The sequence below is a fragment of the Neomonachus schauinslandi genome, chromosome 7, assembly GCF_002201575.2.
Source record: "Neomonachus schauinslandi chromosome 7, ASM220157v2, whole genome shotgun sequence".
In the NCBI taxonomy this organism is placed as follows: domain Eukaryota; kingdom Metazoa; phylum Chordata; class Mammalia; order Carnivora; family Phocidae; genus Neomonachus; species Neomonachus schauinslandi.
In genome coordinates, this window is record NC_058409.1 from 137569189 (window position 1) to 137581451 (window position 12263).

Below are 12263 nucleotides of genomic sequence, written 5' to 3' on the forward strand. Positions count from 1 at the left end.
CCTATGGAAGTTTTAAGTCTTGTACCCCTCTTCCTCTCCACCCGCCCCCCCCCCATTGACCAAATAAGGAAGAAGGAATGTGTGTAAACTTTGACACCATTTTAAACTAATTTCTCCTCTCTGGGGCATTTGGAGATAAGCATGATCCATTTGTTCGGAGATGGTTAGCGCCCCATCTCGACTCATCCCAGGGTTAGAGTGTCAGTTCATGATTTGTGTTTCTGCCAGCACCTCACCAAGATTTCTCAGCTGAGTGGGAGCTGCTTTGGGAATAAGGAAGGGACAGCATTGCTGTGTAATCCAGCCAAGCTGGTGTAGTGTCGCCCACCGCCCCCTGAACACAAGCCGGCAGGCACCATGCTTTGTCGGGCGGTGTCTGGGGGCACGGCGGTTGGGCAAAGTGGAGGATAGGCTGAACCTTGAGACGCTCCACTGATGTCGTCATGCAGTGTGATTGACTTTTCTCAAACCCCTCCCTACCCTATCTTGGGGGAACAGGTGGCTTAATGAACTCCTGGAAACGCCGCTGGTGCGTCCTCAAGGATGAAACCTTCCTGTGGTTCCGCTCCAAGCAGGAGGCCCTCAAGCAAGGCTGGCTCCACAAAAAAGGTGGGGGCTCCTCCACACTGTCCAGGAGGAACTGGAAGAAGCGCTGGTTTGTCCTCCGCCAGTCCAAGCTGATGTACTTTGAAAATGACAGCGAGGAGAAGCTCAAAGGCACCTTGGAGGTCCGGACGGCCAAGTATGTTGACGGACCCCGGAGATGGCCCAGTGGGGTGGTGCTCGGGGGCTGCTCGGTCGTTCATGTCGATGCCTCCAAAGCCACCTGGCCCACGGTCTTCGAAGCAGTAGGTTGTAGGCGTCAAGTGCGTCCCAGTCATTCACTTGAGCCGATCGAATTGTTAGGGGCCTGGGGAAATGACTTTGTGAACCGTTCACTTCTCATGGTCACGTTCAGACCCTTGCTCTCAGTAAGATGCCCGCTGGTCCTGGTGGGGATGTGATTGGTTGTGTGCAGGGATCCTCGAATATTGAACAGTGGGTTAAGAAGCTTTTACTGATCAACACACCACAACAGATTGCTAAGTTGGAACCAGACTGCCCATCTGGAGGTGTTTGGTTTTTTGCTTTAGTTTTTGAGGTGTCGTTGACATATAGCATGTGAGTTTCAGATGTACAACGGAGTGATTCCACCTTTGTATATATTGCAGAGTGATCACCACAGGGAGTCTAGTGAACATCCATCTCCACACATAGTTAACAATTTTTTTTTTTGGTGATGAGAACTTTTAAGATCTACTCACTTAGCACTTTATCCAAATGGGTGATACTGTACTCTTAACTAATTCTCTCATGCTGTACATGATGGCCCCAGGACTTATTTTGTAACTGGAAGATTATAACTTTTGACTACCTTCATTTTTTCTTTTTTTTAACTTTTTGAATACCCTTCATTCTTAGAGATTTTTTTTTTTAAATGAATCCTTTATCTTTTACTTTTGTGGGATATTTCAGCCATCGTTGTATCCAGCAGTGAGAGGAACAGAACTGGGCTTTGAATCCAACACACCCCCTTTTGCTGCCACCCTCTTATAGAACCAAAGCCCTGGACTATTGAGGACCTATTATTTGGGTTAAAAATTAAGGTTTTCAGGAAATTGTTGGACTTCGCGGCAGCTGGGTAACTTGATACTATACATTAAGTGCTTTGGGATAACCATTAGCCATTACTCCACTCAAAACCAAGCAATCACCATATTTAGAAAATGGGTAAAATAAGCTTTGAGACAGAAGATTAACTCCTAAAGTCACGAGACCTGAAAATGGTGTTTTGTTTCTAACCAGCATCAGCGACTTTAGAACATTATTCATTAAAAAGTGTGGGAAGTTAAACAAGGAGAGTGTTCTACGCATTTAATTTTAAGGGCAAATAATGAAGTGCAGACAGTGGAGTATTGGACTTCTCCAGGCTGCCCTTGGGGTGTGTTAGGAGCCCATGATCCAGCACAGGCGTGAGCGTGTGGGGCTGTGAATCTAAATCCTACAAGAAATTTCCATAGCATGACACAGCTGTGTGCTTCTGCCTCTCAGCCCTGCATCCCTGATGTTCCTCCTGATTCAGCCTATAGGAGGCTCCCCGACAAATGCCAGGAAGCTCAGAGCAGGGAACAGAGAGGGAATTTCCCTGGTGGAAACTGATGTATAATCCTCATGCACCTTGCTCTGTGCTGCTTAATAAAAAGCCCTATTCTCCGGGTGCTTTGTGAAAATTACAGAGTTGAGAAGACATTAGCTCTTACTCGGCCGTTTCTGTCCTGTTCTGCAGAGGGAGGGCAGGGAGTTGTTAGGGTTTCACCACATTAAGATTTTTTTATTGGCATTAATTAAAAGTATCCACTTTATATTTTGAAATGTTTTATTACAGAAAATTTCAGTCCTATGCAGAAGCAGGCAGGGGAATATAATGAAATTCCTGTGCTGTTAGGCAGCTTTCAGCTGTGACCGCCCGCCCCCTCCCCCGCCAGCCCATGGCCATAGTGTTTCATCTGTAACCCCACCCGCACTGCTCCCCCTACAGGCTGTGTTCTGTAAAGCAAGTTCCTGACATCAGAATTTTATCTCTAAATATTTTAGTATACACTTAGAGATTAAGACTCTTAATATATAATCACATTATGGTGACAGCATTTAAAAAAATAACAGTAACTTCTCAATCATCCAGACTCCAGTCATTGTTCAGATTTCCCCAGTTGTCTTGTATATGGAGGTGATAGTGCTCTTGCTGGTTTGGATTGGTTTATTTCTTCCAATCAGAATCCAAGTAAGGCTTATAATTTTTAATCCATCGACCGATCTCTCAAATCTCTTGTAATTTATACAACATTCCCCCCCCCATCATTTTCTTCACACACTCGCTGTCATTGAAGATGCCACCGCATTTATCCTACAGAGTTTCCAGATATTGCATCGTGACCCTGACAATATCATCACTCCCTCTCCAAGGAAGCTTTTTACAAGTGCAGGTCCCAGGGCCCCACCCTGAAGAGAGCCCCCCCTCACCACCACCGCCTGTGTTTCTGAACGTTTCCCAGGACCATGTGGGCCACAGTGGTCCAGAACCACAGCCTTCCAGCTAGATCACAGTCTCATCTCTCACTTTACACACAGGGTTGCCGAGTTCCTGAGAGGCAGAGTGGCCGGTCCAGGATGACATGGTCTGGACAGTTTCCCTAGAGTCCTGCTCAGGAGACTCTGTGACCCGAGACTTGGCTGATTCCTGCCCATCTCTCACCTCTTCCTGCTCAGAAAGGGGGTCACAGACTGCTGAAGGAATTCTCACCGTCTTGATCTTTAAAAATATTTTATCTTGTCTCAGTGATTCTAGCTCTAAGATATTTATTTTTTCTAATTAGACTGTTTAGGTGTGTAGATGTGAAATGAATATTGTACTGTGAAGAGTTATACTCCTTCACTTGGCAAAGCAAGCTGGCTTTATCCCCAAGCTCCTTTGTCATCAACTATTTGGCCATCTCTGTTTCTGTGCCAACATCTGCTTTGTGTTTTACCCTGATCTTGTTAACCTGGTCCACCGATTTTAAACCTCCATGTTGGGATGAGAGCAAGGTGGTGTTGAAATCCAGAAACACCCAAACGCTGCTCTTCAGCCCAGAGCCCCCAGTGGAAATAATGTGCCCATACGAGGTGGAGTATGTCAGAGATGTCAGCCAAGGCCTTCAAGGGGGAAGCCATGAGGACCTGGGGAAGAGCCCAAGCCACACTAGTCGCCTTGTGGGGGTCCTCCCATTGTAGGGCAGTGAGAGGAGCTGAGGGAAGGTGTGGGCCAGACTGGGGGCAGCTGCCCCAAGCCTTCTAAGGCCTCAGCAGGGGCAGGCATTGGGTGGGCCAGAGTGAGGAGAGAGACTTCTCCTTAGAGTAGTCTACCAACCTCAAGGAAACACCTACCCCTGGTCCCAGGTGAGACTTCCTCTCTCTCTAGAAGCAGAGAAGACCCCGTCTCCTCACCCCACCCCCCCCCCCCCCCCCGGGGGGGCACAGGGATCTTCATCATTTCTTAAAAAAAAAAAAAAAAAAGCAAGGCTGAAGTGGGTGTTTGATTTTTCGGTTACAGTTTCTAACTCCCATCAGCAGTTTGGTGAAATGGCCTTTCCTGCTTACTCTTAAGGAGTCTGTGGTCCTAATGTGTATTTGGTGCTTTTGCTACTTGGCAGAGAGATCATAGATAACACCAGCAAAGAGAACGGGATTGACATCATCATGGCCGATAGGACCTTCCACCTGATCGCCGAGTCCCCAGAAGATGCCAGGTGAGACACAGCTGTCGACTGCCCGCAGACGACGTCCTCACCCCTGCTCAGGCCTCGGCCACCCACCCGGCTCTGAAAAGACTGTCCTTGATTCTCTGGTTGGGCTTTTCTGTTAGGATGGTTGAAGAGCTGAGTCATGAGATTGACGTGCTTGTCCCCTGGGCAGTCTTCCGCTGGGCTAAGGTGTCCAAGTACCACACACAGCCCAGGATTTCCAGCTTTGAATGCCACTAGACAGACCCCTTGTTATCTCGGCTCAGGCTTTTATTGTCCCCAGCAGCGTATGCGAACCGTGCAACCACACAGAGCCGCAAGCCCACCCTCTGGAAGCTTCTGAGCTTTGACAGGGAACAGCTTGTGTTTGCTTAAGGATTGAGAAAGCAAGGGCATTAACCCCTGATTGTTTAAATAAACGATAGCACTGTGGCTTTCGAGGAGGATTTAGGGTCTTCATATTGAAGAATTCAGTAGGACAGAAGAGATGGTTAACACCAGTAAGAGAATTATTGTATTTCAGGCAATATTCTGAAATGCTTCACATATATTAACCCATTTAATTCTCACAGCCACCCTACACGGTTAATAGCATTATTACCATTATTACCGTGACCCACATTTTACAGAGTAGGAGACTCAGGTAGGAGAAAGGGAGTATAATTTGTAAAGTCACAGAAGCTCAATTCTACTGAACGGAGGCATTACGTTTCTTACATTTCTTAAAGAGCTTAAATCTTTGACCAAGCTCAGAGGACACTGTGGTTGGTGTCCATTGGCTGGATCAAGTGGTCTCACTTTCCTGGACCTCAGGTTTCCATCCTCGTGCTGTGCAGGTGTGGAAAAAAAGGAGAGAACTGGTATCTGCTCCCCAGAGTGATGCATCACAGGGTCACACAGCGGATGAGATAGAGCAGAACATCTCTTTCTCCTGCTGCTTTGTGAGCCACAGGGCTGTGTTGGAGGTATCTGTGCTCCCCTCTGAGCAATGTCAGGGAGCATCGTCAGCCTGTGGTCCTAATGTGTATTTGGTGCTTTTCAGGAGAGGATCTCCTGTTGATCTGAAATTGCAGCAGCTGGTATCTAAAGCACTTTGGCTGCTGCTTCTACCTTTGCCCATTGGTGGCATGAAACCCACGTTTCCATAGCCTTTACTTTTGAGCTCCGAAATCCTTCGAATCTTGTAATGAATTCTCAGTGCCTTTCGCTACTACCCCTTTGCCCTTTGAATGTTTGAGTTGATAGAGCACCATGGTAGCAGCATTAAGGGCAAAGAAAATAATTCTTCCCATGGGAACAAACTAAAACCCTGCTTGGATCCATAAATTATGACACAGACTGGAAAAACAAGTAAACCTGGAATTACAGTCCCGTCATTCCATCTGGGACTCCTAGAGACTGCCTGTGGTTGGTTGTGGTCTGTGGAATGCCTACAGCTTCTCAGCTGAATTATAGGCCCAGCGTTTGGGAGCCGTCCTTTCTTTTTTGGGCCATACGACCTGCTAAATTTAACATTGGGGGCTTTTTTTTTTTTTTTTTTAAGTAGGCTCCACACCCAGCCTGGAGCCCAGGGCGGGGCTTGAACTCCCGGCCCTGAGATTAAGAGAGCTGAGATCAAGAGTCAGCTGCTTAACCAACTGAGCCACCCAGGGGCCCCAACATTTGTGATAGTTTAACTGAGGCCTTCTTTTCTTGACCAGTAGAACACATTTTTTAAAATTCCTTTTCAGATGGAGTTAAACTTGATTCAGGAGGAGAAATTTGTAAATTTAAGAGTGTCACCTGAACAGAATGAAAGGCCAGCAAATTTTATTTGTGTGTGTGTGTGTGTGCGTGCACGCGTGTGGGTGTGAGAGAGAGCTCCCGTGTGGCCTCCATCTTGAACATATGTGTTTTTCAGTGTTTGATTTGGGAAATTTTTGAGCTTCATAAAACAGTGACTTAAGTCTTGCCTTTGAGTTAATCAGAATTGATGAAGCAAGTGTATATTGAGATGTTTCCCTTGGTTTCCCTAGGAGTCTGTTTACGTTGCCTGTTTTCAAGCTCTTGGTCACATTTTTCTCCTTTAGGAATCACAGGAGATGGATTTTAGTGCTTTGCTATAGAGACATGACTTACCCTTTATATAGATACGCATTTTTTGCTTAAATATCCCATCATATACACCAAATACTTTGTCCTCTGCCATACTTAGTAGGAGCGTGTATATAGGTCTTATTAGCCTCTGCAGGAGAAGGCTGTCCCTAGCATCTCACATTTGGCACCTCCTACATTTTATAGTTGCTTGATAAATGTTGGATGGATGGATGGATGGATGGATGGACAGATGGATGTGTGGCTATTTGTGGTCATTTTTCCTCAAGCCTATATTGTGTTTCTAGGTACATCGCGACTTTTGTTCAGCTTGACTTTTCTGGGGTTGACCCGTTTTCCTTTGTTGTCTGATTCTAATGAGGCTGTAAGTGAGAAAACTCATTTGAGGTGAAGATAGAAGAGTTCTCCAGTCAAAAAAACCTTTCCACTTTGTTCTTCAAGCAATTGTTTTTTTTTTTTTTAAAGATTTTATTTATTTATTTGACAGAGACACAGCGAGAGAGGGAACACAAGCAGGGGGAGTGGAGAGGGAGAAGCAGGCTTCCCGGGGAGCAGGGAGCCCGATGCGGGGCTCGGTCCCAGGACCCTGGGATCATGACCTGAGCCGAAGGCAGACACTTAACAATTGAGCCACCCAGGCGCCCCCAAGCAATTGTTTTCTATTTCCAGCTCTCCTATGGTTTTATTCTTACTTAGGTAGAAATCCTATCAGGTGGCTGAAAACCCCATCCTGGAAACGAGCAGGGAAGATCGACCTCAGTGGCCATCTTGAGATGGTACTCTGACATCATTGGCCTTCTTACCTTGGAATTTACTTTTAAGACATGAAAAGGCACTTGAATATTCCCTAGGTTATAGATAACATCCTCAATAAAGATCCTTGATATAAATATTTTGGGTGGCACTGAGGATTTCGTCATCCTCCATTCACTGTCTAGAGGTCTGGGGCAGCTGGAGGAGAGGATCTCCTGTTGATCTGAAATTGCAGCAGCTGGTATCTAAAGCACTTTGGCTGCTGCTTCTACCTTTGCCCATTGGTGGCATGAAACCCACGTTTACCCACGAGAAGTGTAGGCAGATTAAAAACAAAGTTGCTCAGAGGAAATGTCATTTTCGCAGAGAATGTGGAGAAGGGCATCGGTCACCATGTTGCCAATCCAGCAGTTGGCACCTCCTTGACAGTCACTCTCTCCTTCCCACAGCCAGTGGTTCAGCGTGCTGAGTCAGGTCCACGCGTCCACCGACCAGGAGATCCGGGAGATGCACGACGAGCAGGCGAACCCACAAAATGCCGTGGTGTGTGAGCATCGCGGGGTGGAGGGAGACGTCCCCAGGGAGGCGAGCGGCCTGGGAATTTCTAGACAATCTAAAGTAAAAGTGTAATAACTAAAGGAATATTTTGTTTAAAAATAATGCAGAAAAACAATTTGTTGAAGATTATAAGTAGTAATAGATTCCAGTCCTCCCGCCTTAAACCATTAAAAGAACAACAACAACAAAAAAATCCCGAGTTTTAGGAAATCATGGAAGCACATCATACTTCCCTTCAAAGGCCTTAGTGAATTCTAACTCGTGTTCTTTCGGTCTTCACTCTATCCTGGACACACAGCGAACCATAGAATCATATTTTAGAAATAAAGTTTTCTTTTCTCCTAAGAACAACTTCACATCGAAGTTTCTTAGTGGAGTACATCTAAATTTAGGGATGGATCCTAGTGTAAGTCAGAAAATTTGTGCTATTGAAAGAAGTTTGAAACACTTTTCACTGAAAGTATCCGAAAAACAAGACAAAGATTAATTTATAATTTTTTTTAAATGAGTGAACTGTAGATTCTGCCCTGTCTAGAGTAGAGGCTGTCTGTACTCACCAGCTGAAGGGGGACCTTTCTTAGATAGCCATTATTTTACAGTTAATGCAGAAAGGAGGAGTGTTTTTTGTTTGCTTCTTTAGAGAGCCGTAACCTAGGGATGTTAGGGTCATATGTGCTGTACTTAAGTGGTTCTCTTCCCCCCGTTTTTGCTCCTTTCCAGGGCACTTTGGATGTGGGGCTGATTGATTCCGTGTGTGCCTCCGATAGCCCCGATAGGTAAGTTGGGGTGTGACTCAGCAGAAGGAATTAGTAACCTGCAGTCTCCCCCAGCTCTCTCTGCTTCTGGGCCACTTTCTTCTTTTCTGGGCCATGAAATGATTCTGGGCTGTGTGTTGACACCTGGTCAGTCCCAGGCTTCTTTCTTTGTGCCCAGTTTTACACCATCCAGAAGTCTTGCTCTCTGGGTATCTTTGGGATGCTGGGGGAGACTGTGGAAACCTAATTTAAACAATTAAAAACATACACAACAAGAGGAATATTCTTCATTTGGATACAGGGATCGATCCAGGATTCACAGAGGAAGAAAATGTCTGCTTAGGAAAACAGTATTCCAGCATAGGGAAGCGTGTCTTTCCCTTTTCCAAACTTGATAATGAACTTAAAAAGGATTTGATTGTAATTTATATGTAGAGTATTAATAAATTAAACCACAAAGATTTTTCCTTGACATTTCCATCTTATCTGTGCCCTTTAGATAGCATATTTTGGTTTTGTCTTTTTTGAAGGGAAATCATCTTCATGGATGCCCTCAGGAGTCTGTACTATCGACCTTTGTCTTTATCTTCTCTATTTTTCTTTGCTGCCATTTGAATTCCGAGTAAGAATCAAAATTGGCTTCTGCCTTCAGGAGCATGGCTTTAGAAAGTGAACAGAAATGTATTCCAATTGACAAGAAAAATGGTGCCAACTAGGCAGAATTATGTGGAGTCTTCATCAGCCTGTTGACAGAGGCTCTTCTGAATCACAGACCCTTTATTTCTGGTATCACCCTGCGCCATCCTACACCTGGCTCGGGGACCTTAACAAGTATGTTTTGTCAATGGCCCAAGATTTTATTCTGAGGGTCAAGTTCCCACCCTCTCTCCATCTGTCTCCTCCTAAACCCCTTCTCTGTAGCAGGCTGGGTATATGAGGATCCATGCTAGAACCTTCCATCGCTGCTCAGACCCTTCTCTCCCTCAAGTGCCCTCCTTTCTCCCTTCCAGATTATAGAAAAGTCTCTTATTTTGAAAGAGCACCCGTCCCATTAATCTTGCTTTTTCTTGAATTTCTGCAGCACTTAGCTACTGTAAACATTTGAAAACCTGTAAGAAATCATTCACAAGTCACTAGCTTAAGTGGTTAGATGCAGGAATTAGTAGGAGCAAGGGCCTAGGAGAGATTCAGGGCATTGCCAGACAAAGAGATGAGGGAGAAAGTAAATTTCCATTATTATGTTACCCCTGATTGGGAAATGAGCCTTTGTTAGATTGCTTTGAACACATGGACCCAGGTGGCTTTTAGTAGCAAGCATAATCGCGTGCATAAGATGTTCCGTTTACACCTATTTACTGATCTTCTTTTATTATTGGTGTCTGACATTTCATTACCGACCCACAGAAATATCATCCAAGGCAATACCCAGAGGCAGAAAGAAATTTACTTTGGAAAGGCATCAAAAAAAATTTTCCCCCACCGTCACCTTACTTAGCTTTCCCTAAACCAAGTGTCATCTGGAAAGTTTTGCATGAAGAAATCTTTCCCCTTCCAGGGCCTTCAGAATGTGTGGCTCCAAGTTTAAAGGTTAATGATGCAGAAAATAAATCTTGCAGAAATGAGCAAGAGTTGCCTTAGCATAAAAATACAAACAGCACTGCAGTTTTCAATCCCTGTGACCATACGCCAGGAAAAAGGCATTTGATCTTGCTTCAGACAGGTGATGTTGCCGGTAGAGCTAAAAGTCTTTGCTTCCTTCCTGCCCTGTCGCTCAGACCCAATTCGTTTGTGATCATCACGGCCAACCGGGTCCTCCACTGTAACGCAGATACGCCGGAGGAGATGCATCACTGGATAACGCTGCTGCAGAGATCCAAGGGCGACACCAGAGTGGAGGGCCAGGAATTTATTGTGAGAGGTGACTGCCACCACAGCTTTGCTTTGTCATGGAGCTCTGTTCTCCTTTGCGTAGATACTGCGGCATTTCCCGCGTGAGCAGCTTTTCTGAGGAATTTTTACTCTTGGAGTTGCTTTAAAAAAAAAAAAAATCACGTAAGAAGTGGCCATGGATGGCCCTTTCCAGCAAATATGTAGAAGTAGGACCCATCTGTAAGCCTCCCGCAAATTACTACTTGGTATTTGGGGTTTCTCGTCATCGTTTTTAATTGACATTTTAATCTCTTTACAGGGTGGTTGCACAAAGAAGTAAAAAACAGTCCAAAAATGTCTTCACTGAAACTAAAAAAGCGGTGGTTTGTGCTCACCCACAATTCCTTGGATTACTATAAGAGCTCCGAGAAGAATGCTCTGAAATTGGGCACGTTGGTCCTCAATAGCCTCTGCTCGGTGGTGCCTCCGGACGAGAAGATCTTCAAAGAGACAGGTAACAGGGCCCCGTGTCCGCGACGAGCCTGGCTTTGCTCAGGGAATGAGTTTGCTGCCTGGAGTGTGTGCCGCAGTTTTTCCCCCAAAAGAAGCTCATTTCTTGTTGATTTATCTTCTGAGGCCATCTGTGGTTAGCTCTGTGGACACTTAGTATTGAACCCATAGTAAAGAAGTCCTGCTTAATTGAGTTGCACAGGTGTTCTTAGGACCACACAAAAACAAAGATTCTCCTGTGGTGAGCTCTTTTCCATCCCTGTGCGGGTGAGAGTCCTGACACAGCCCAAGAAAGCTAAATCCTGACTGTCCCTGAGCTTATTAACCTAGAATAAAAAGCAGTCATGTTAGCTTAGTTTTATTCTTGTCAATATTATGAAAATATTTCTCGATTGAGTTTTGTTGAGTTTTAGTTATGATTTTGTGCTTTTTTTTTTTTTTTAAGATTTTTTTATTTGAGAGCGCACATGAGCACGGGGGCGGGACAGAGGGAGAGGGAGAAGAAGGCTCCCCGCTGAGCAAGGAGCCGGATCTGGGGCTTGATCGCAGGACCCTGGGATCATGACCTGAGCCAAAGACAGACACTTAACCGACTGAGCCACCCAGGTGCCCCGATTTTATGCTTTTTTAAATATAGCTCCTCTGTTCCAAATGACCGCTTGTTTCAGGACACACACACTGCTTGCTTAGCAGAAGTGCTTCTTCTCAAGGGAGAGGCTAAGGAAAGGAAACAAACAGGAAGGGAGAGGGAGCGTCAGAGAGGGAGGGGAAGTGTTGTCACTCTGGTTCCAGACCCGTGAAAGTGACTTAGTTTCTGCCTGTTTTTCTTTCAAAGCAAATGTTACCATTTATTTATTTATTTTTAAAGATTTTTTTTTTTTATTATGCATTTGAGACAGAGGGCGCGAGCACGGGCAGGGAGAGCGGCAGGCAGAGGGAGAGGGAGAAGCAGGCTCCACGCGAGCAGGGGAGCTGGACGTGGGGCTCCATCCCAGGACCCCGGGATCGTGACCTGAGCCGAAGGCAGCCGCTTAACCCGCTGAGCCGCCCAGGCGCCCCTGTTTTACCATTGATACATTTAATCCCGGGTTTCATTGTTTTATGTTTATCTTTGCATCTCAGCCCGAAGCTCCTCGTGTGGGTGGGTAGGTGGGTTACCTCGCACACTTGGGAATTCAGCGAGAATTGTTGAATTGCTTAACGAGAAGGGCTCCGAACGCCCGCTTGCTGGGTTGCCGGGTTGCCCGGTTGCGGGGTTGCCAGGTTGCCCAGTTGCCGGGTTGCCCGGTTGCCGGGTTGCGGGGTTGCCGGGTTGAGGGATTGCCGGGTTGAGGGGTTGCCCGGTTGAGGGGTTGCCCGGTTGCGGGGTTGCCGGGTTGAGGGGTTGCTCGGTTGCGGGGTTGCC

The 12263-nt window shown here is 45.9% G+C and overlaps 1 protein-coding gene across 1 annotated transcript in view; it reads left to right on the top strand.

Moving 5' to 3' along the window:
• MYO10 (myosin X) overlaps window positions 1–12263 on the top strand; it is a 209187-nt gene that overhangs the window by 184200 nt on the left and 12724 nt on the right. The window contains 6 exon segments of the mRNA XM_021702489.2: window positions 499–742; window positions 4230–4325; window positions 7616–7709; window positions 8445–8500; window positions 10255–10397; window positions 10668–10862. Of these exon segments, the coding sequence (XP_021558164.2) occupies window positions 499–742; window positions 4230–4325; window positions 7616–7709; window positions 8445–8500; window positions 10255–10397; window positions 10668–10862 (828 nt within the window).